At 45.4% G+C, this 25990-nt stretch overlaps 1 protein-coding gene across 1 annotated transcript; it reads left to right on the top strand.

Annotated features, from left to right (window-relative positions):
- The first annotated feature begins 139 nt into the window (after positions 1-139).
- Positions 140-25396, top strand: LOC117507611 (non-histone chromosomal protein 6-like). The gene is made up of 6 exons (XM_034167441.1): positions 140-194; positions 17141-17271; positions 18276-18437; positions 18516-18608; positions 25126-25168; positions 25363-25396. The coding sequence occupies exons 2-6, from the start codon at positions 17155-17157 to the stop codon at positions 25380-25382; spliced, it is 435 nt and encodes a 144-aa protein (XP_034023332.1). The 5' UTR covers positions 140-194; positions 17141-17154; the 3' UTR covers positions 25383-25396.
- Positions 25397-25990: the final 594 nt, after the last annotated feature.

Here is a 25990-nt window from a genome sequence, read left to right on the forward strand (position 1 = left end):
AAATGATGATGAAAAGCCAGAGTCATCACAGCTTCATCAAAGCCAAAGTGATGAAAGCACAGAGGCTGAGCCTGTAGCCAGCAGCTCATCTGTACACAGAACACTGACAGCAGAAGCTGATGGAGAGGACGATGGAGGACCACAACCAGCCAACAACTCAGGTCCAAACAGGCATTTACAACCAGATACCATTGGTAAGAGTTCAGGCAGTTCTGGAACAGAGACTGATGACAGTTACAACTGGAAACAGACCAGAGGACTTCGGTCAAGTTTTAGCTGTCAAAAAATGTCTATTATTTGTTCAAGAAATTGCAACATTGCAGAGAGACCATTTAATTGCTCTAAACATGTAAAAGCATCTAGCCACATGAACAGATCAGAGCAGCACAAGGGGAGGCAAGCAAGTGTAGAACCATTTAACTGTTCTGATTGGAGTAAAAGAAACAGATGGGCACTCTGAACCAAAAAAATGATAAATCATTCAGGAGAAAAACAATTTGGCTGTTGTGAATGTGGTCAGAAAGTTGTACCAAAGGGCAACCTGAAAACGCACATAATAATTCATACAAGACACAAACAGTTTGGGTGTTCTGAATGTGGTCGAAGATTTGGACAAAAGGGGCACCTGGACAGACTTGATAATTCACACAGAACAGAAACAGTTTGGCTGTTCTAAATGTGGTCAAAGATTTGGACAAAAGAGCAACCTGCACAGACACGTGACAATTCAGGAGTTCAGACAGTTCTGGAACTGAGACTGATGACAGTGATGACTGGAAACAGACCAGAGAACTTCAGTCAAGTTTTAACTGTCGAAAAAAAAACCCAATATTGTTCATTCAGGAAACACTGATGAAAAACAATTTAAAGGCTCTAAATATGGAAAAGCATCTGGTCACATGAACAACTCAGAGCAACAAAAGGGGAGGCAAGCAAGCGGAAAACCATTTAGCTGTTCTGATCGACAACAAATACTGGAACAGAAGGACACTCGGCTGGATAATCCACCAGATCAGCATAGTTCTGATCCTGGACTCCAGCAACAACAACAGCATCAATGGGCCAGAAGAAACAAGCAAAACTACACCACAGTTAATTGGACCATTGAAGAGAAAAAAAGATCTTTCACTGCTTCACTTACTCAAGGCATGAGAAGTGGGGCAGAAAGAAAAAGGCAGTATTTGAGGAACGCATAAAAGAAGCGGATTTACCTACACAAAAGAAAGAAGCCACCACAACCGCAAAACTGGAATCAATCGCCTCACAGATCGGGAAATATCTGACGGCTGAGGAAATAAAAAAAATAAAGGAAGAAGCCCAAAAGGAAGCGATAAGACTATCAATTGCTGGATAAAGGGAAGCAACTCCAGTTTAAAAGGAGTCAGTGGAAGAGGGAGGAAGAGTGGATACTGTTGCGGGCAAAGGAATATGCCAAAATAAAATACCCCAAAAATCAGACAAAGAGATCCAAAGAATGGCAAAAAATATTCCACCACCACTGCCCAAATAAGAAAGACATCACTTGTAAGAATCTCACAACCCAAAAACATTTCTCGGATAATGAAATAAAAACGATGCAACAGGAGGTTGAGCAAATGATAAGAGACGGCATCTGCCCTCTGACGCAACCCATTACACCACCAAAAAATGATTGCCCTCAAAAAAAAGTACATCCCCGAAAAAACAAACCATCCACTGCCCCCCGAAAAACCAAACCATCCACTGCCCCTCGAAAAAACAAACAACTCACTGCTCCCCGAAAAAATGAACAGTTCACCAGCTCATCTACAAAATAATATACAGGTGCACACAGACCCAGAACAGCAGGAACTAGAAGAGGAATTGGCAAATAAGATTGAAGAAACAAGAAAAATGGACATGAAAGAGCGCCCAAAACTGACTAAACTAAAGGAGAATACAAAATTCAAAAATATCCTTCAAAAAGTTAACATAGGACTGACCAAACTGGTCCCAAAAGGAGCCACATTGACAGAGTTAAACTCTGTAAATTATGGAGCGGCATGGTACATACAAAGTAAATTAGCCCCACAAGATTTGGAGAGAAACGGCACCACAAATAAGAAAAAGAATACCATGCCACGATGGAAAAAGAAATTACAACAAAAAAATCAGCCACCTAAGAGCAGAGATCTCCCAAATGGCCACATTTTCGGGAAACAAGAACCACAAAAAGAATCTTAAAGTACATCGCATTAAAATAAAATACAATGTTGAAGACAAACTGCTAGGTGGAAGGCTGGCTGAACATCAAGCCTTAGTAAAAGCTTTCGCAGCACAAATTAGGAACAAAGACAAGAAAATACAAGCAAAACAGATAAACTATTTGCAAAAAATCCCAGACTAGTGTACAGAAAGCTGGCAAATGACACAATAGAAGTACAACAGCCACCTGAGAGAGAAGAAATTGAAAAATTCTGGAGACCACTCTTTGAAGACCCAAAACAACACCAAGAGGCTGAGTGGATTGAAAAAATAAAACAGAAAAACAAAGACAAACAACAAATGCCAGCAATTGTAATCACTGAAGAGGACATCAGAAAGAAAATGAGTGAATACAGTAACTTCAAGGCACCTGGCATCGACAAAATCCCAAATTTTTGGCTGAAAAGACTGACAGCATTACACCAACATTATGCTGTGACTTTCACAAAAATATTGAATGAAGAAGAGGACACACCAGACTGGCTACCGACAGGGAACACAAGCCTAATTCCAAAGACCAAGGAAACACAGCTTCCCAACAAGTACAGACCCATCTGCTGCCTAACAACAATGTACAAATGGCTGACAGGAATCATAGCTGATGCTATTTATGAACAGAAAGGATGTTCCAAAAGAAGATTAGGAGCTAAAGACCAGTTACTGACAGACAAAGTTATCCTGGAGGACTGCAAAACAAGGCAGAGGAATCTCAGCATGGCTTGGATTGACTACAAAAAGGCATTTGACAGTGTACCACACTCCTGGATCATGAGGTGCTTAGAACTCTACAACATCAATGAGGAAATAAGATCTTTCCTGAGAGCACAAATGAACAAGTGGAACACCACTATCACCCTCAGTCACACAGAGGGACAAATAACAATCCCAGACGTACGAGTTCAGAGAGGGATACTTCAGGGAGACAGCCTTTCACCTCTCTTATTCTGCTTAATCATGGACCTGCTCAGCAAGATCCTGAAGGAGCAAGACATTGGATATGACTTAAGTAAAGACAAAGGAAAGGAAAACCATAAACTTGTGAACCATCTGTTGTTCATGGACGATTTGAAAATCTATGCCAACACAAAAAACGGACTCACTCAGCTCGTGGAAACTGTCCATAAGTTCTCAGAAGACATTGGCATGGAATTTGGACTGGATAAATGCTCAAAATGCACAATGTCAAAAGGAAAAAAGACAAAAACCGAAAACATACAATTGGATGAAGGGAGCTTCATTGAAGATCTGGCTGCAGACTCCACATACAAATACTTGGGAATTGAACAAAGTAATACAATTGAGCACAAGAAAATGAGAACAAAAACAACAAAAGAATACCTAAACCGCTTAAAGATCTGCAAAACACAGCTGACACCAAAACAAGATCACAGCCATAAACCAGTTTGCAATACCAGTGGTGACCTATGGGTTTGGCATAGTGAACTGGCCACAATGTGAGCTTAATAAGTTGGACACAAAAACCAGGAAAATGCTCACCCTCCACAAAATCACATACAGAAATCAGTGCATGGACAGAATATATCTCCCTCGCAGAGAAGGTGGTATGGGTCTCACTGAAATCAACCAGGCCTACAGAGCATCGGAGTATTGGACAGTACTTAAAGAGCTCTGAAGAAGAAATCGTAAAAACGGTTACACAACACCACGAGGCCATAACTGAACAGACCTCAATCACTAAACTGACAAAAAACTTTGGCGGAGAACTTCTACAAGAGAGAAAAAGCAACAGTCTCATGCCTGCAACAAAACTTGCAAGACAAACCGGAGAACAATACAGCAAAAGAGAAGGAAAACATCGAGTGGAAAGATGGAAACAGCACAAAAGAGCCGGACGTTTCCAAGAAGAACTTGAAAAGGAATACATCGACAAAGTTGGATCAATGCATTGGCTAAAAAATGGAAAACTTGGTTTTGATGGAGAAAGAATTCTGATTGGAGCACAAGATCAGGGACTTCTAACAAATGGCTTCAAAAAAATGGCAGGGATCTCACAGAATTATAAATGCTGATTCTGTCATACAGCTGTTCAGAGTGTAAACCATCTAACTTCAGCATGCCAGATCCTCATGGCAGATGGGCATTATACATCCAGACACAACAAGATCTGTCAATATCTCCACTGGAAGATCTGCAAGGAACTGGAGATGGAAGTCAAAGAACATGTCTGGGAGCACGAGCCAGCACCAGTCTCATCCAAGGGAAAAGTAACGATCTTCTACGACAAAGAGATCCCAGCAGGAAGACACATTGAAGGAGGTGCAATCAAACCTGATATTGTCATCTGGAACAAGCAAGAGAAAACAGCCAAAATCATCAATGTGACAGTCCCCAATGACTACGGCCTGAATCGAGCTGAAAGGGGAAAGATCTCGAAATACCAAGACCTGAAAAATGACCTACGAACAACATGGTCATTGAAAGACATCGATATCATCCCAGTTGTGGTGGGAGCAACAGGCCTGATGTAGAAGAACCTGAAGAAATACCTTGAGGCAATCCCCGGTCACCCAAGTGCACATGGGTGCAGTTGTCTGCGATTAAGGGAACGATCACCATCTTGAGGAGAGCCCTCGGATACAATGCCAGATCTGGTTAGGATAACCATAGAGCCTAGGGTGCAACTTTAGACCCCAGGTTTGGGGCCCATTGCATTCTACTAAAAAGACATCAAAGATAAATGAAAAACCAAAAGACAAAAACTTTGTTGCAGGTATCATCCACCTGCACCAAAGTTTTCTCAGATTGAGATGTCATCTCCTGACCTCCACCACTTATCAGTTATTCTAATTCTCAAAGGATTCTTGATGCCCCAGTCACACTGAGATAAGACATAACATCCCAACATGTGCAACATTTGTTTTGTGTCTGCATCAGCATCTCTCAAAGTAGGGCTGAAACGATTAGTCGAGTAATTTGAATAATTACAAAAAATGTTTGAGGCAAATTCTGTGCCTCGAAGCTTCGTTTAATGTTGTAGTACATATGCCAGGCCTGTGTGTGGCGCTGTAATGTCCCCAGAAAAACAAACAGAAGAAGACTAGAGCAAGCGCTAATCAAATTAGCACAAAAGCTACAGCTTTCCAACGCGACAGAGTGAAATAAAGCCTTTTAGGAAAGACGGTCCACGCTGATCATCTGAAATTGCTTACTGTGCATTTAAAGCAAAGCAGTGTTTTGTTTTTTTTTTTTTTGAAAAAAAATACAGTTTCGTCCGGTGGCCAATCTACGTGCGGCGGCCGGCTGCTGCCTCTCTCTGCCCGGTGTGAGCGGCTCAGCACTGCCCTCACACAGCTCCCTCCTGGCCACAGTCTCTGGAAGAAGTCCACTCTTTCTTCTGTGTTTTGGTTAGACTCGCAATGAGTGTTTCGCTTTTTAATTTTCGCTTTTTTCGGCAACACAAAATGCTTCACAAACACGGGAACTCAAATAAAATAATAATATTAATAATAAACAGTGACTGCGAGGCTGCATGTTCAGTCTCCAGCTGAAAATGAAATGCATTGGCCGAATCTCAGAGAGAGTGTTAAAAAGAAATTCATGCAGGGACCTAGTCCACCACCTTAATAAATAAATAAAAATGGTTAAATTTTACAAGTTGGGGAAAACAAAAAACAGAAAGCCACAACCCATCGCCATTTCAGCAAAATGTGAAGACTTTGGCTGAGCTCCTGACACCAGGAAAGATCCAAAACAAAAACTTGTTAAGTGGTTACCCAGGAACACAGAAAGGGATACACTAAATTTGGCAATCTCCGTGATGACGCAGTGACATTGTGCCTGTTGGGAAAGTGTAGGTACACGGACCCACAACAGGGGACGCAAATGAACGGACAATGGAGGAAGTCAAATAACAACACTTTACTGTTGTGAATGGGCACAACAAACACAACAGATTACAACAATAGACAAAAAGCCAAATCACAAAAGGTGTCGTGTGGGCAGGCTCGAAGATAGAAGACGTCTGTCCAAAGCAGAACCGGAACCACACGATTTCCTCCGCCACCAGACCCCGGGAATACTGGAGCCGCCAAGTCCCGAACTCCCAGGTGGCCACTGCCTCCGTGTGTCGGACCTGGTACTGCTGGCGAGGAACAAAAAAACAATTAAATGTGGGCGCGTTTGCACCCAGCAATCCACACGGCAGGAAAACTACCTCCACCTCTCGTTGGAAAAAGAGTCTGCTATACAATGCACAAAAGTCACAAAAGGTTACTGTCGAAAGATCACACAGTCAGCTGAGAACGTTACCTTCCAGGTAGAGCGATATCTCGGCAAAGAGGTGGAGACGTCATCCTGCTGATCAGGTGATTGGTAACAGCTGTTGCAGGTGATGCGTGACAGCTGTCACCCTGGCTGCTCCTGTGAGGCAGCTGCGCCCTCTGGTGCCTGGAGCCCGCACTCCAGACAGGGCGCCCTCTGGTGGTGGGCCAGCAGTACCTCCTCTTCTGGCGGCCCACACAACAGGACCCCGCCACCCGACCAGGCTTGTCCGGGTGGCGGCGGTAGAAATCGGCCAGGAGGGCCGGGTCCAGGATCAATCAATCAATCAATCAACTTTTTTCTTATATAGCGCCAAATCACAACAAACAGTTGCCCCAAGGCGCTCCATATTGCAAGGCAAGGCCATACAATAACCATGAAAAACCCCAACGGTCAAAACGACCCCCTATGAGCAAGCACTTGGCCACAGTGGGAAGGAAAAACTCCCTTTTAACAGGAAGAAACCTCCAGCAGAACCAGGCTCAGGGAGGGGCAGTCTTCTGCTGAGACTGGTTGGGGCTGAGGGAAAGAACCAGGAAAAGACATGCCGAGAAGGGGGGCAGAGATCGATCACTAATGATTAAATGCAGAGTGATGCATACGGAGCAAAAAAGGAAAGAAACAGTGCATCATGGGAACCCCCCACAGTCTACGTCTATAGCAACATAACCAAGGGATGGTCCAGGGTCACCCGATCCAGCCCTAACTATAAGCCTTAGCGAAAAGGAAAGTTTTAAGCCTAATCTTAAAAGTAGAGAGGGTATCTGTCTCCCTGATCTGAATTGGGAGCTGGTTCCACAGGAGAGGAGCCTGAAAGCTGAAGGCTCTGCCTCCCATTCTACTCTTACAAACCCTAGGAACCACAAGTAAGCCCGCAGTCTGAGAGCGAAGCGCTCTAATGGGGTAATATGGTACTACGAGGTCCCTAAGATAAGATGGGACCTGATTATTCAAAACCTTATAAGTAAGAAGAAGAAGTTTAAATTCTATTCTAGAATTAACAGGAAGCCAATGAAGAGAGGCCAACACGGGTGAGATATGCTCTCTCCTGCTAGTCCCCGTCAGTACTCTAGCTGCAGCATTCTGAACCAACTGAAGGCTTTTTAGGGAACTTTTAGGACAACCTGATAATAATGAATTACAATAGTCCAGCCTAGAGGAAATAAATGCATGAATTAGTTTTTCAGCATCACTCTGAGACAAGACCTTTCTGATTTTAGAGATATTGCGTAAATGCAAAAAGGCAGTCCTACATATTTGTTTAATATGCGCTTTGAATGACATATCCTGATCAAAAATAACTCCAAGATTTCTCACAGTATTACTAGAGATCAGGGAAATGCCATCCAGAGTAACGATCTGGTTAGACACCATGCTTCTAAGATTTGTGGGGCCAAGTACAATAACTTCAGTTTTATCTGAGTTTAAAAGCAGGAAATTAGAGGTCATCCATGTCTTTATGTCTGTAAGACAATCCTGCAGTTTAGCTAATTGGTGTGTATCCTCTGGCTTCATGGATAGATAAAGCTGGGTATCATCTGCGTAACAATGAAAATTTAAGCAATACCGTCTAATAATACTGCCCAAGGGAAGCATGTATAAAGTGAATAAAATTGGTCCTAGCACAGAACCTTGTGGAACTCCATAATTAACTTTAGTCTGTGAAGAAGATTCCCCATTTACATGAACAAACTGTAATCTATTAGACAAATATGATTCAAACCACCGCAGCGCAGTGCCTTTAATACCTATGACATGCTCTAATCTCTGTAATAAAATTTTATGGTCAACAGTATCAAAAGCAGCACTGAGGTCCAACAGAACAAGCACAGAGATAAGTCCACTGTCCGAAGCCATAAGAAGATCATTTGTAACCTTCACTAATGCTGTTTCTGTACTATGATGAATTCTAAAACCTGACTGAAACTCTTCAAATAGACCATTCCTCTGCAGGTGATCAGTTAGCTGTTTTACAACTACCCTCTCAAGAATCTTTGAGAGAAAAGGAAGGTTGGAGATTGGCCTATAATTAGCTAAGATAGCTGGGTCAAGTGATGGCTTTTTAAGTAATGGTTTAATTACTGCCACCTTAAAGGCCTGTGGTACATAACCAACTAACAAAGATAGATTGATCATATTTAAGATTGAAGCATTAAATAATGGTAGGACTTCCTTGAGCAGCCTGGCAGGAATGGGGTCTAATAAGCATGTTGATGGTTTGGATGAAGTAACTAATGAAAATAACTCAGACAGAACAATCGGAGAGAAAGAGTCTAACCAAATACCGGCATCACTGAAAGCAGCCAAAGATAACGATACATCTTTGGGATGGTTATGAGTAATTTTTTCTCTAATAGTCAAAATTTTGTTAGCAAAGAAAGTCATGAAGTCATCACTAGTTAAAGTTAATGGAATACTCAGCTCAATAGAGCTCTGACTCTTTGTCAGCCTGGCTACAGTGCTGAAAAGAAACCTGGGGTTCTTATTTTCTTCAATTAGTGATGAGTAGAAAGATGTCCTAGCTTCACGGAGGGCTTTCTTATAGAGCAACAAACTCTTTTTCCAGGCTAAGTGAAGATCTTCTAAATTAGTGAGACGCCATTTCCTCTCCAACTTACGGGTTATCTGCTTTAAGCTACGAGTTTGTGAGTTATACCACGGAGTCAGACACTTCTGATTTAAAGCTCTCTTTTTCAGAGGAGCTACAGCATCCAAAGTTGTCTTCAATGAGGATGTAAAACTATTGACAAGATACTCTAGCTCCCTTACAGAGTTTAGGTAGCTACTCTGCTCTGTGTTGGTATATGACATTAGAGAACATAAAGAAGGAATCATATCCTTAAACCTAGTTACAGCGCTTTCTGAAAGACTTCTAGTGTAATGAAACTTATTCCCCACTGCAGGGTAGTCCATCAGGGTAAATGTAAATGTTATTAAAAAATGATCAGACAGAAGGGAGTTTTCAGGGAATACTGTTAAGTCTTCTATTTCCATACCATAAGTCAGAACAAGATCTAAAATATGATTAAAGTGGTGGGTGGACTCATTTACTTTTTGAGCAAAGCCGATAGAGTCTAATAATAGATTAAATGCAGTGTTGAGGCTGTCATTCTCAGCATCTGTGTGGATGTTAAAATCGCCCACTATAATTATCTTATCTGAGCTAAGCACTAAGTCAGACAAAAGGTCTGAAAATTCACAGAGAAACTCACAGTAACGACCAGGTGGACGATAGATAATAACAAATAAAACTGTTTTTTGGGACTTCCAATTTGGATGGACAAGACTAAGAGACAAGCTTTCAAATGAATTAAAGCTCTGTCTAGGTTTTTGATTAATTAATAAGCTGGAATGGAAGATTGCTGCTAATCCTCCGCCCCGGCCCGTGCTACGAGCATTCTGACAGTTAGTGTGACTCGGGGGTGTTGACTCATTTAAACTAACATATTCATCCTGCTGTAACCAAGTTTCTGTTAGGCAGAATAAATCAATACGTTGATCAATTATTATATCATTTACCAACAGGGACTTAGAAGAAAGAGACCTAATGTTTAATAGACCACATTTAACTGTTTTAGTCTGTGGTGCAATTGAAGGTGCTATATTATTTTTTCTTTTTGAATTTTTATGCTTAAATAGATTTTTGCTAGTTATTGGTGGTCTGGGAGCAGGCACCGTCTCTACGGGGATGGGGTAATAAGGGGATGGCAGGGGGAGAGAAGCTGCAGAGAGGTGTATAAGACCACAGCTCTGCCTCCTGGTCCCAACGCTAGACAGTCACAGTTTGGAGGATCCCAAAAAATTGGCCAGATTTCTAGAAATGAGAGCTGCTCCCTCTAAAGTGGGATGGATGCCGTCTCTCCTAACAAGACCAGGTTTTCCCCAGAAGCTTTGCCAATTATCAATGAAGCCCACCTCATTTTTTGGACACCACTCAGACAGCCAGCAATTCAAGGAGAACATGCGGCTAAACATGTCACTGATTGGGGAGGGGCCCAGAGAAAACAACAGAGTCCGACATTGTTTTTGCAAAGTTACACACCGATTTAATGTTAATTTTAGTGACCTCCGATTGGCATAACCGGGTGTCATTACTGCCGACGTGAATTACAATCTTACCAAATTTACGCTTAGCCTTAGCCAGCAATTTCAAATGTCCTTCGATGTCGCCTGCTCTGGCCCCCGGAAGACAATTGACAATGGTTGCTGGTGTCGCTAACTTCACATTTCTCAAAACAGAGTCGCCAATAACCAGAGTTTGATCCTCGGCGGGTGTGTCGTCGAGTGGGGAAAAATGGTTAGAGATGTGAACGGGTTGACGGTGTACACGGGGCTTCTGTTTAGGGCTACGCTTCCTCCTCACAGTCACCCAGTCGGCCTGCTTTCCCGACTGCACGGGATCTGCCAGGGGGGAACTAACGGCGGCTAAGCTACCTTGGTCCGCACCGACTACAGGGGCCTGGCTAGCTGTAGAATTTTCCACGGTGCGGAGCCGAGCCTCCACTTCGCCCAGCCTGGCCTCCAAAGCTACGAATAAGCTGCACTTATTACAAGTACCGTTAATGCTAAAGGAGGCCGAGGAATAACTAAACATTTCACACCCAGAGCAGAAAAGTGCGGGAGAGACAGGAGAAGCCGCCATGCTAAATCGGCTAAGAGCTAGTAGCTACGCTAAGCTAGCGGATTCCCAAAAACACACAAAGTAAATAATGTGCAAATAATCCAAAGGTGATTCAGCAGAAGGAGTGCCCCAATCAAGGCACCAAACAGGCCATGAAGCAGCACAGGCAACGCACGACAACGGTGCTAAAATAAAATAAAAATAAAAAAAAAATAAAAACGAAAGCGTTAGCAAGCTAGTTAGCCTGCCAACGCTAATAAAAGTTAGCTGATAAAAGTGCTCCGTCGCGATGTTTCGACCGTTAGAGGTCTTCCTTAGGCGTTGGAGCACAGTAAAAAGTTAAAAAAAATTAAAAAGTAAAAAAGTAAAAAAGTCTTGAAAAAGACTGTTAGTTCAAGTCCAAAGCAGCAGGTAGCAGTCTCTGTGTAAACAGTCCCCAGGATGTAAACAGGATGAAGCTCCTCTTCACCCAGGAGCGTTCTTCGGGACCGTACCCCTCCCAGTCCACCAAATACTGGAAGCCCCGGCCCATCCTACGGACATCCAAGAGCCGGCATACAGTCCAAGCCGGCTCGCCATCGATGATCCGGGCAGGAGGCGGCGCCGGACCCGGAGTACAGAGGGGTGAGGTGTGATGCGGTTTAACTCGGGACACATGAAACACAGGATGGCCTCACTGCGGCTGGACTGATGACCTTAAGGATCTTGAAGGGGCCGATGTAACGGTCCTGTAGCTTGGGGGAGTCCCCTTTGAGGGGAATGTCCTTTGTGGATAACCACACCTCCTGCCCTGGCCGATACGCAGGGGCCGGGGTCTGCCGACGGTCTGCATGGGCTTTTGCCCTCGTCCGGGCCTTTAGCAAAGCAGAACGGGCGGCACGCCACACCCGACGGCACTTCCGTAGGTGGGCCTGGACCGAGGGCACACCGACCTCTCCCTCAACCACCGGAAACAACGGGGGCTGATACCCCAGACACACCTCAAAAGGGGAGAGGCCGGTGGCTGAAGACACCTGGCTGTTATGGGCATACTCGATCCAGGCCAAATGGGTACTCCAGGCCGCCGGGTGCGTGGCAGTCACGCAGCGCAAGGCCTGTTCCACCTCCTGGTTTACCCGTTCTGCTTGCCCGTTGGTCTGAGGGTGGTACCCGGTCGAGAGACTCACCGTGGCCCCCAGTTCCCGGCAGAAGCTCCTCCAGACTTGCGAGGAGAACTGGGGACCGCGATCGGAGACGATGTCTGTTGGAATCCCATGCAGCCGGACGACGTGGTGGACCAGGAGGTCCGCTGTTTCCTGGGCTGTTGGGAGCTTCGGGAGGGCCACGAAGTGGGCCGCCTTGGAGAATCGGTCCACTATCGTGAGGATGGTGGTGTTACCCTGGGATGGCGGGAGGCCCGTGACAAAATCCAGGCCGATGTGGGACCAGGGGCGATGAGGCACAGGCAGCGGCTGGAGTAGTCCTGATGCCCTGCGATGGTCAGCTTTGCCCTTGGCGCAGGTGGTGCAGGCCTGGATATAATCCCGGACGTCGGCCTCTAGGGACGCTCACCAGAAGCGCTGCCGGACAACTGCCACGGTTCTTCGCACCCCTGGATGACAGGAGAGCTTGGAGCCGTGACAGAAGTCCAGGACTGCAGCCCTAGCTTCTGGTGGGACGTATAGTTTGTTCTTCGGCCCAGTTCCGGGGTCCGGGCTTCGTGCCAGGGCCTCCCGGACGGTTCTCTCTACGTCCCAGGTGAGGGTGGCCACGATAGTGGACTCCGGGATGATGGGTTCCGGTGGATCCGACAACTCCGCTTTGACTTCATCTTCATGTACCCGGGACAAGGCATCCGATCTCTGGTTTTTGGTCCCGGGATGGTAGGTGATCCGGAAGTCAAAACGGCCGAAGAACAGTGACCAGCGGGCTTGCCTGGGGTTCAGCTGCTTGGCGGTCCTGATATACTCCAGGTTCCGGTGGTCAGTGAAAACCGTGAATGGCACGGACGTTCCCTCCAACAGATGTCTCCACTCTTCAAGAGCCTCTTTCACTGCAAGGAGTTCTCGATTGCCGACGTCATAGTTCCGTTCGGCCGGGGTCAACCTGCGGGAAAAGTAGGCACACGGGGTAAGGACCTTATCGGTCTTCCCACTCTGGGAAAGCACAGCTCCTATCCCTGAGTCCGAGGCGTCCACTTCAACCACTAACTGGCGACTAGGTTCGGGCTGCACCAGAACGGGTGCAGACGAGAAGCGCCGTTTCAACTCCTTGAACGCGGCATCGCAACGATCCGACCAGGTGAAGGGGACTTTTGGTGAGGTCAGGGCTGTCAGGGGGCTAACTACCTGACTGTAGCCCTTAATGAACCTCCTGTAGAAATTTGCAAAGCCGAGGAACTGTTGCAGCTTCCTACGGCTAGTGGGTTGGGGCCAGTCTCTCACCGCCGCAACCTTGGCCGGATCAGGAGCGACGGAGTTGGGGGAGATGATAAACCCCAGGAAGGACAAAGATGTGCGGTGAAACTCACACTTCTCGCCCTTCACAAACAGCCGGTTCTCCAACAACCGCTGCAGGACCTGACGTACATGCCGGACATGAGTCTCAGGATCCGGAGAAAAGATGAGTATATCGTCTAGATATACGAAGACGAATCGGTGCAGGAAATCCCACAAGACATCATTAACTAATGCTTGCATCGTCGCGGGGGCGTTTGTGAGGCCGAACGGCATGACCAGGTACTCAAAGTGACCTAAGGGGGTGTTAAATGCCGTCTTCCACTCGTCTCCCTTCCGGATCCGAACCAGGTGATACGCATTTCTAAGATCTAGCTTAGTGAGTATTTGGGCTCCATGCAGGGGCGTGAACACTGAATCCAACAGGGGCAACGGGTATCGATTACGAACCGTGATTTCGTTCAGCCCCCTATAATCAATGCATGGACGAAGTCCGCCGTCTTTTTTACCCACAAAAAAGAAACCTGCACCCATCGGGGAGGTGGAATTCGGGATCAACCCGGCGGCTAAAGAGTCCCGGATGTAGGTCTCCATTGATTCGCGCTCAGGTCGTGAGAGGTTGTACAGCCTGCTGGACGGGAACTCAACGCCTGGAACCAAATCAATGGCACAAACGTACGGACGGTGGGGGGGAAGGGTGAGCGCCAGATCCTTACTGAACACATCCACAAGGTCATGGTACTCCACCGGCACCGTCCCTAGATTGGGCGGGACTCTGACCTCCTCCTTAGCCTGGGAACCGGGAGGAACCGAGGAACCTAAACATACCCGATGGCAGGTCTCGCTCCACTGAACCACTACCCCGGACGGCCAATCGATCCGGGGATTGTGTTTTAACATCCACGGGAACCCTATAATCACACTGGAGGTGGCAGGAGTCACAAAAAACTCGATCTCCTCCCGGTGATTTCCTGACACCACCAGAGTTACTGGTGGTGTCTTATGTGTGATTAGAGGGAGTAGGGAGCCATCTAGTGCCCGCACCTGCACAGGCGAGGTAAGCGCCACCAGAGGGAGCCCTATCTCCCTGGCCCATCTGCTGTATAACAGATTCCCTTCAGAGCCCGTTTCCACCAGTGCTGGGGCCTTCAGGGTTAAATCCTCATAAAGGATTGTCACTGGGAGTCGTGTGGCAATATGGGTATGTCCCACGTGAATGTTTTGGCCCACCCCTAACCCAGTGTCTAGGGGCGGGCGTTGGTGTTTAACCACTCGGGGCAGTCCCTCACTTGATGCTCTATTGAGCCACAAACAAAGCACGCTCTGCGGGCCAGCCTCCTCTGTCTATCTGGTGCCCTAAATGTGGCCCTGCTCGTGTCCATAGCTTCGTCAGCAGGGGGAGCTGTCACCAAACAGAGCGTAGAGGCCGTGGAGCGTGGGGAGGGCGGAACTCGGTTGGAACTGGAAGGGAGAGGGACGGAGCGTGCCCGGCCACGCCCTTCGGCTCGTTCCCGACGGCGTTCTTCTAACCGATTGTCTAATCGTATAACGAGATCAATAAGCCCGTCTAAATCCCGCGGTTCGTCCTTGGCCACCAGGTGCTCCTTCAGGACCAACGATAGTCCGTTTACGAAGGCGGCGCGGAGGGCAGTGCTATTCCAGCCGGACCTCGCAGCTGCGATGCGGAAGTCGACTGCATAAGCAGCTGCGCTCCGGCGCCCCTGTCTCATTGACAGCAGCACGGCTGAAGCGGTCTCTCCTCTATTTGGGTGATCGAACACTGTTCTGAACTCCCTCACAAACCCATCATATGTCAGAAGGAGCCGTGAATTTTGCTCCCAGAACGCTGTAGCCCAAGCGCGTGCCTCGCCGCGAAGCAGATTAATCACATAAGCTATCTTACTAGCATCAGTCGCGTACATGACGGGACGTTGTGCGAAGACGAGCGAACACTGCATAAGAAAGTCCGCGCATGTCTCCACACAACCCCTGTACGGTTCTGGAGGGCTTATGTATGCTTCAGGGGAAGGTGGGAGGGGTCGTTGAACGACCTGTGGAATGTCACTATTGCGCACAGGATCAACAGGAGGGGGAGCCGCAGCAGCGCCCTGAGGGCGCGCTTCCACCTGCGCGGCGAGAGCCTCCACCCTGCGGTTAAGGAGGACGTTCTGCTCGGTCTTCAGATCCAGCCGAGCCGTAAAAGCGGTGAGGATTCGCTGCAACTCACCGATCATTCCTCCTGCAGACGCCTGTGCGCCCTGCTCTTCCATTGGCCGTTCAACGGCCGGTTGACGCCCCTCGGGGTCCATGACGTTGGCCGAGATATCCTGTTGGGAAAGTGTAGGTACACGGACCCACAACAGGGGGCACAAATGAACGGACAATGGAGGAAGTCAAATAACAACACTTTACTGTTGTGAATGGGCACAACAAACACAACAGATTACAACAATAGACAAAAAGCCAAATCACAAAAGGTGTCGTGTGGGCAGGCTCGAAGATAGAAGACGTCTGTCCAAAGCAGAACCGGAACCACACGATTTCCTCCGCCACCAGATACCGGGAATACTGGAGCCGTCAAGTCCCGAACTCCCAGGTGGCCACTGCCTCCGCGTGTCGGACCTGGTACTGCTGGCGAGGAACAAAAAAACAATTAAATGTGGGCGCGTTTGCACCCAGCAATCCACACGGCAGGAAAACTACCTCCACCTCTCGTTGGAAAAAGAGTCTGCTATACAATGCACAAAAGTCACAAAAGGTTACTGTCGAAAGATCACACAGTCAGCTGAGAACGTTACCTTCCAGGTAGAGCGATATCTCGGCAAAGAGGTGGAGACGTCGTCCTGCTGATGTACCCCTGCTGATCAGGTGATTGGTAACAGCTGTTGCAGGTGATGCGTGACAGCTGTCACCCTGGCTGCTCCTGTGAGGCGGCTGCGCCCTCTGGTGCCTGGAGCCCGCACTCCAGACAGGGCGCCCTCTGGTGGTGGGCCAGCAGTACCTCCTCTTCTGGCGGCCCACACAACAGTGCCATGACTTAGGGAGAGCCCTGGACTGTTAATGTTTTAAAACACAAAAGTATTTTTTTTTTATCCGATTACTCTATTAATCGCCAGAATAATCAATAGAATACTCGATTACTAAAATAATAGATAGCTGCAGCCCTAGCTCAAAGCACTTTACACATCAGTGCCTCACATTCACCCCGATGTCAGTCTGATGCCATGCAAGGCGCCCACTACACACCGGGAGCAACTAGGGGATTAAGGACCTTGCCCAAGGGTCCTTAGTGATTTTTCCGGTCAGGCTGAGATTTGAGCCGAGGATCCTCTGGTATTAATCTCAAATCTTAACCACTAGACATCACCTCCCACAAAGAAGTGAAGGTCAAGAGCTGCTTTGTAAAGTGAAAATAACAAAGTACCCAAATCAGGACCCTGACATCCCCTGATGATGTCACATAAGGTGCTCCGTAGTTTATAAAACAGTCAGGTTTGACATTACTCTGCCTTTAAACTTTCACTAATGAAATAAGTTCACTGGTGATGACGATGTTGTGTATTTTTATCTTCACCTGCAGGAGAACCACCATGGATGTTTTCCCGTTTTCGAGTGAATGGTTGCAAGAATGAGCCAGCGCTGAAAGACCTGACAGGTGTGCCTTGTGTTGTCATGCGCGCACGTCCCCTCCCCCCTGAACAACAAACACAGGTAGGTTCAACAGTGACAGTACATGTGGAAATATCACTGCAAAGCCTGAAAAGTTAGTTCAACTCAAACAGTTTGAGGAAACACTGACCTCAACACCTATCCTTGTGCTGGTGACGACATTGAGTTTGGACACGAAAACTGTAGATGAGCGAGTCAGCCAGCCAGTGATTCAGTGAGTCAGTCAGTCCATTCCAGCCATCCTTGTGTAGACAATAACTCTGGTCATATTGTGTGTAAATCACAAACTCAACTGCATCTGGTGAACTTTGATCAAAAGAGCAACTTCATTTTGTCAAATTAACATCATCATGTGACTCTGACCTGCTGGATAATCAGGAGAGACGTCCATCTTCTGATCAGCATCAGGGAGGACACAGACACGAGTGTCACTGCAAGACAAGTGACTGTGTCCACAAGTTCAAGGGTTTTGCTGCAAAATATAAATGTCTGGTGACCGAGTCCTGGAAGTCATTAAAAGCCTGGATTTTAGACTTTGTTCAGACGGCTAGTTCAAACCATATTTAATGTAAATCTGATTCAAGTCTGATCTCACTCACTGACTGTCTACATGACATTTAGTGAGTGACCACATCTGATCTGTGTGTCTGATCCCTGGAGGTTTCCCTTATTTCCATCAGTCATTAACAAACAGGATGGTTCTGTGTGGAAAATCTGTCTGGAGGCAGCAGTTCTCAAAAACTGAGTGAGTGCAAGAAGGATACAAGTGAGGGAAGCCACCAAGACATCCAGCACAACTCAGAAAGAGTAAATCAGCTTGTGTGACTGTGATTGGAGAAACTGTATCGTGAAGCTTTTGTTGCATCTGTTGCACAAAGACTCACAGATCAAATCCAGACTTGAGTCTCCCGTGTGCTTTCTGACAAACCTGGAGTTTGTCATAGTTTTAGGTTTGGGTCCACACAGTTTTAGAAATGAAGTCCTGGAAGGATGTGACGTCCCATTTGCTGTATGTGTCCTTTTTAACGTTCTGTCCCTCTCCACAGCACGTGGACAACCGACGAGTCTGCAGTGGGAAAGCGAAGTCCCAGAAGACCAAAAGACCTCCTAACGCCTTTCATTTTTATGCACGAGAGCACCGGAGGACCGTGGAGAGGGAGTTCAACACCACCAACGGTGCCTTCATCAACAAGGTGCTGGGACAGAGAGTAAGTGTCTGTGGGTGAGACATTCACAGCATCCTCACTGAGTGTGTCCACTGACATTGTGTTCTTGTCTGTTGACAGTGGCGTGCTTTGCCCTCATTGGAGCAGTTCCCATTTTATCGAATGTCTCGTGCTGAAGAACCCGCTGAGACGAATCTGCACCGTGTCAGACATGTAAGTGTCCACATGACTTTTCTGACTTTTTTTTTTCTTCTGACAGCGTCCTATCTGTGTGGACAGTCTCACTGTGTCTCTGTCTGTCTGTGGCAGTCTTCTGCTCACACTGAAGCAAAAGCCCCACAGTTTTCTAACAGACTGTAATAATCATCTGGAAAGTATTCACAGCACTTCACTTTTTCTACATTTTGTTATGTTACAGCTTTATTCCAAAATGAAGTAAATTAATTTTTCCCTCAAAATTCTACTCACAACACCCCATAATGACAACATGACAAAAGTTGGTTTTGCCATTCCTCTTTGCAGCACCTCTCAAGCTCCATCAGGTTGGATGGGGGTCATTGGTGCACAGCCATTTTCAAATCTCTCCAGAGATGTTCAGTCAGATTCAGGTTTGGACTCTTGCTGGGCCACTCGAGGACATTCACAGAGTTGTTCTGAAGCCACTTCTTTGATATCTTGGCTGTGTGCTTAAGTACCTTTCACACCGGGCCCACTTCGAGTTGCGTCATGCAGTGTCATGATGACACCACGTGGAAGCAACCCAGTGCTGAGACGATGTAGCTCAACACCAGAACAGCACGAGGGATGCAAAGGACAAAGCAAATTGGACGCCAAGAATTAAACATGTTTAATTTTTTTTCCTGTGTCGACCACAGGACGCAGAAATTAAATGGTTTCAACAAAGTCCAGGCAAGGCGACAGTACTCAACGTGACTGGAAGCCACACCCTTACAATACAACGTTACCTGATGCCAATTTATGATTCCTGCTGTGTTCCATTGTTCCCGAAGTATAAATCACGCAGGATTGTTTTTATACTCACTTCCTGTTCCGGAGCACAGCCGTGTTTTTTTGTATCTGTTAGCTGTTTAATCTGCGCAGTTAGATTGATCTAGTTATCTAGATTACGATTTGTTTCCCAGTGTAATCTTTACGTGCCTTAACTAAAGCACTCCTTCTGCTGAATCACCACTAAATTATTTACACATTATTCACTTTGCGTGTTTTTAGGAATCCGCTAGCTTAGCGCAGCTACTAGCTCTTAGCCGATTTAGCATGGCGGCTTCTCCTGTCTCTCCCGCACTTTTCTGCTCTGGGTGTGAAATGTTTAGTTATTCCTCGGCCTCCTTTAGCAGTAACGGTACTTGTAATAAGTGTAGCTTATTCATAGCTTTGGAGGCCAGGCTGGGCGAATTGGAGACTCGGCTCCGCACCGTGGAAAATTCTACAGCTAGCCAGGCCCCTGTAGTCGGTGCAGACCAAGGTAGCTTAGCCGCCGTTAGTTACCCCCTGGCAGATCCCGAGCAGCCGGGAAAGCAGGCCGACTGGGTGACTGTGAGGAGGAAGCGTAGTTCTAAACAGAAGCCCCGTGTACACCGCCAACCCGTTCACATTTCTAACTGTTTTTCCCCACTCGACGACACACCCGCCGAGGAACAAACTCTGGTTATTGGCGACTCTGTTTTGAGAAATGTGAAGTTAGCGACACCAGCAACCATAGTCAAATGTCTTCCGGGGGCCAGAGCAGGCAACATTGAAGGAAATTTGAAACTGCTGGCTAAGGCTAAGTGTAAATTTGGTAAGATTGTAATTCACGTCGGCAGTAATGACACCCGGTTACGCCAATCGGAGGTCACTAAAATTAACATTAAATCGGTGTGTAACTTTGCAAAAACAAAGTCGGACTCTGTAGTTTTCTCTGGGCCCCTCCCCAATCGGACCGGGAGTGACATGTTTAGCCACATGTTCTCCTTGAATTGCTGGCTGTCTGAGTGGTGCCCAAAAAATGAGGTGGGCTTCATAGATAATTGGCAAAGCTTCTGGGGAAAACCTGGTCTTGTTAGGAGAGACGGCATCCATCCCACTTTGGATGGAGCAGCTCTCATTTCTAGAAATCTGGCCAATTTTCTTAAATCCTCCAAACCGTGACTATCCAGGGTTGGGACCAGGAAGCAGAGTTGTAGTCTTACACACCTCTCTGCAGCTTCTCTCCCCCTGCCATCCCCTCATTACCCCATCCCCGTAGAGACGGTGTCTGCTCCCAGACCACCAATAACCAGCAAAAATCTATTTAAGCATAAAAATTCAAAAAGAGAAAATAATATAGCACCTTCAACTGCACCACAGACTAAAACAGTTAAATGTGGTCTATTAAACATTAGGTCTCTCTCTTCTAAGTCCCTGTTGGTAAATGATATAATAATTGATCAACATATTGATTTATTCTGCCTTACAGAAACCTGGTTACAGCAGGATGAATATGTTAGTTTAAATGAGTCAACACCCCCGAGTCACACTAACTGTCAGAATGCTCGTAGCACGGGCCGGGGCGGAGGATTAGCAGCAATCTTCCATTCCAGCTTATTAATTAATCAAAAACCCAGACAGAGCTTTAATTCATTTGAAAGCTTGACTCTTAGTCTTGTCCATCCAAATTGGAAGTCCCAAAAACCAGTTTTATTTGTTATAACATTTACATTTACTCTGATGGACTACCCAGCAGTGGGGAATAAGTTTCATTACACTAGAAGTCTTTCAGAAAGCGCTGTAACTAGGTTTAAGGATATGATTCCTTCTTTATGTTCTCTAATGCCATATACCAACACAGTGCAGAGTAGCTACCTAAACTCTGTAAGTGAGATAGAGTATCTCATCAATAGTTTTACATCCTCATTGAAGACAACTTTGGATGCTGTAGCTCCTCTGAAAAAGAGAGCTTTAAATCAGAAGTGCCTGACTCCGTGGTATAACTCACAAACTCGTAGCGTAAAGCAGATAACCCGTAAGTTGGAGAGGAAATGGCGTCTCACTAATTTAGAAGATCTTCACTTAGCCTAGAAAAAGAGTCTGTTGCTCTATAAAAAAGCCCTCCGTAAAGCTAGGACATCTTTCTACTCATCACTAATTGAAGAAAATAAGAACAACCCCAGGTTTCTTTTCAGCACTGTAGCCAGGCTGACAAAGAGTCAGAGCTCTATTGAGCTGAGTATTCCATTAACTTTAACTAGTAATGACTTCATGACTTTCTTTGCTAACAAAATTTTAACTATTAGAGAAAAAATTGCTCATAACCATCCCAAAGACGTATCGTTATCTTTGGCTGCTTTCAGTGATGCCAGTATTTGGTTAGACTCTTTCTCTCCGATTGTTCTGTCTGAGTTATTTTCATTAGTTACTTCATCCAAACCATCAACATGTTTATTAGACCCCATTCCTACCAGGCTGTTCAAGGAAGCCCTACCATTATTTAATGCTTCGATCTTAAATATGATCAATCTATCTTTATTAGTTGGCTATGTACCACAGGCTTTTAAGGTGGCAGTAATTAAACCATTACTTAAAAAGCCATCACTTGACCCAGCTATCTTAGCTAATTATAGGCCAATCTCCAACCTTCCTTTTCTCTCAAAAATTCTTGAAAGGGTAGTTGTAAAACAGCTAACTGATCATCTGCAGAGGAATGGTCTATTTGAAGAGTTTCAGTCAGGTTTTAGAATTCATCATAGTACAGAAACAGCATTAGTGAAGGTTACAAATGATCTTCTTATGGCCTCGGACAGTGGACTCATCTCTGTGCTTGTTCTGTTAGACCTCAGTGCTGCTTTTGATACTGTTGACCATAAAATTTTATTACAGAGATTAGAGCATGCCATAGGTATTAAAGGCACTGCGCTGCGGTGGTTTGAATCATATTTGTCTAATAGATTACAATTTGTTCATGTAAATGGGGAATCTTCTTCACAGACTAAGGTTAATTATGGAGTTCCACAAGGTTCTGTGCTAGGACCAATTTTATTCACTTTATACATGCTTCCCTTAGGCAGTATTATTAGACGGTATTGCTTAAATTTTCATTGTTACGCAGATGATACCCAGCTTTATCTATCCATGAAGCCAGAGGACACACACCAATTAGCTAAACTGCAGGATTGTCTTACAGACATAAAGACATGGATGACCTCTAATTTCCTGCTTTTAAACTCAGATAAAACTGAAGTTATTGTACTTGGCCCCACAAATCTTAGAAACATGGTGTCTAACCAGATCCTTACTCTGGATGGCATTACCCTGACCTCTAGTAATACTGTGAGAAATCTTGGAGTCATTTTTGATCAGGATATGTCATTCAAAGCGCATATTAAACAAATATGTAGGACTGCTTTTTTGCATTTACACAATATCTCTAAAATCAGAAAGGTCTTGTCTCAGAGTGATGCTGAAAAACTAATTTATGCATTTATTTCCTCTAGGCTGGACTATTGTAATTCATTATTATCAGGTTGTCCTAAAAGTTCCCTAAAAAGCCTTCAGTTAATTCAAAATGCTGCAGCTAGAGTACTAGCCGGGACTAGAAGGAGAGAGCATATCTCACCCATATTGGCCTCTCTTCATTGGCTTCCTGTTAATTCTAGAATAGAATTTAAAATTCTTCTTCTTACTTATAAGGTTTTGAATAATCAGGTCCCATCTTATCTTAGGGACCTCGTAGTACCATATCACCCCAATAGAGCGCTTCGCTCTCAGACTGCAGGCTTACTTGTAGTTCCTAGGGTTTGTAAGAGTAGAATGGGAGGCAGAGCCTTCAGCTTTCAGGCTCCTCTCCTGTGGAACCAGCTCCCAATTCAGATCAGGGAGACAGACACCCTCTCTACTTTTAAGATTAGGCTTAAAACTTTCCTTTTTGCTAAAGCTTATAGTTAGGGCTGGATCAGGTGACCCTGAACCATCCCTTAGTTATGCTGCTATAGACGTAGACTGCTGGGGGGTTCCCATGATGCACTGTTTCTTTCTCTTTTTGCTCTGTATGCACCACTCTGCATTTAATCATTAGTGATCGATCTCTGCTCCCCTCCACAGCATGTCTTTTTCCTGGTTCTCTCCCTCAGCCCCAACCAGTCCCAGCAGAAGACTGCCCCTCCCTGAGCCTGGTTCTGCTGGAGGTTTCTTCCTGTTAAAAGGGAGTATTTCCTTCCCACTGTAGCCAAGTGCTTGCTCACAGGGGGTCGTTTTGACCGTTGGGGTTTTACATAATTATTGTATGGCCTTGCCTTACAATATAAAGCGCCTTGGGGCAACTGTTTGTTGTGATTTGGCGCTATATAAAAAATTGATTGATTGATACTATGTACACAATGCAGTGAAACTACACGCTCAAAAAGAGCACAGAAAAAAAAACAAAATACTGATTGCAGCCTGACTGCTGCTGCAGCTACTCACTCTTAAATTCTCTCACAACTGTGTTTAAATAAAGTCCATAAAAGTCCTGCTCACAGACTGATTGCCAGAGACAGGACATGTCTACATCCAGTAAAAAGTCCAGACAGTCTGGCTGGAGCCAAACTGTGCACTCTGATTTCTCTGTGCAGAGGACCTGCAGGCAGACCTGCAGGAGGTGAGGACGCAGAGTCCTCACCTCCTCTCTCACCCCTGCTGCGTGCACCGGACGCAGACATTTCTGCGTCGTCATGATGCCACATGAAGCAACTCGAAGCAGCCCCGTGAAAGAGGTGTTAGGGTCATTGCCCTGCTGAAAGATGAACCGTCGCCCCAGTCCGAGGTCAAGAGTGCTCTGGAGCAGGTTTTCATCCACGATGTCTCTGTACATTGCTGCATTTCCCTCAATCCTGACTAGTGTCTCAGTTCCTGCTGCTGAAAAACATCCCCACAGCATGATGCTGCCATCACCGTGCTTCACTGTAGGGATGGTGCCTGGTTTCCTCCAAACATGATGCCTGGCATTCACGACAAAGAGTTCAATCTTTGTCTCATCAGACCAGAGAATTTTATTTCTCATGGTCCGAGAATCCTTCAGGTGCTTTTTGGCAAACTCCAGGTGGGTTGGCATTTGCCTTTTACTTACGTCTGCCACTCTACCATACAGGCCTGATTGGTGGATTGCTGCAGAGATGGTTGTTCTTCTGGAAGTTTCTCCGCTGTCCACAGAGGAATGCTGGAGCTCTGACAGAGTGATCATCAGGTTCTTGGTCACCTCCATGACTAAGTCCCTTCTCCCACAATCGCTCAGTTTAGATGGGTGGTCAGCTTTAGGAAGAGTCCTGGTGAATCTGAACTTCTTCCATTTACAGATAATGGAGGCCACTGTGCTCATTGGGAACTTCAAAGCAGCAAACATGTTTCTGTACTCTTCCCCAGATTTGTGCCTCAAGACATTCCTGCAAAAATCTAAAAAAAAAAACCCATTTAAATAAAAATAAAAACTTGCATTGTCATTATGGGGTATTGTGTGTAGAATATTGAGGAAAACAATAAATTTCATCCATGTTGAAATAAGGCTGTAACATAACATAATGTAGAAAAAGTGAAGTACTGTGAATACTTTCCGGATGTACTGTAGTTCAAGAAAAAATAGTTTAAAAAAACTGGCAAAGTTGATATTGTTGTTTTTGTTGGACTCGTGTCCACTGTTGGACAGTGACACATTTTTAGCAAGATCAAACACAGAAACCCAAATGTGTTCTTTTTTTGTTGTTGTTGTTTTTTTCCCATGCAGGCTGAGATGAAGGTGAACGCCCTGGCTTCCACTCAACGTGAAGGTAAGACAACATTCTGATGAAAAACAACTTCTCATGGCAAATGTAACTTCTTGAAAACAGAATAAATCATTTTAAAGGCTTCAGTCAAACTATAAATATACAACGCTGCATGTTTTATTTATACAGCCTGTAGTTTTGTTTCAAAAACAGGATTACAGTGGAAACATTGATGGATTTGTGACCTTGTGTTGCAGCCGCCCGTCCACAAAGATGACCCTCTGAGATGCCGCCCCCCCCCCCCCCCCCCCCCCCCCCCACTAATAAATGAAAAAAAAAAATTCTAAATAAAATCCAAATTCTGTTGAATATTTTGTCTTGTGTCCAACATTATTAATGGTCTTTGTGGTCTCCGATGAGGACTTGAATTTCTTCTTAATGTCATCAAGATAAAATTAATCTTGATTAAATCTTTAATATTTCAAAGTTTAAGCTCCGGTGTGAGCTGTGCTGCCACGCTGAGGTTATAAAATCTAAAATAACTTCATATAAGTAAATACAGTAGTGTTCAGAATAATAGTAGTGCTATGTGACTAAAAAGATGAATCCAGGTTTTGAGTATATTTCTTATTGTTACATGGGAAACAAGGTACCAGTAGATTCAGTAGATTCTCACAAATCCAACAAGACCAAGCATTCATGATATGCACACTCTTAAGGCTATGAAATTGGGCTATTAGTAAAAAAAAAAGTAGAAAAGGGGGTGTTCACAATAATAGTAGTGTGGCATTCAGTCAGTGAGTTCGTCAATTTTGTGGAACAAACAGGTGTGAATCAGGTGTCCGCTATTCAAGGATGAAGAAAACTGCGTATAAGGAAAACTTA

The sequence above is a fragment of the Thalassophryne amazonica genome, chromosome 3, assembly GCF_902500255.1.
Source record: "Thalassophryne amazonica chromosome 3, fThaAma1.1, whole genome shotgun sequence".
Classification (NCBI taxonomy): Eukaryota; Metazoa; Chordata; class Actinopteri; order Batrachoidiformes; family Batrachoididae; genus Thalassophryne; species Thalassophryne amazonica.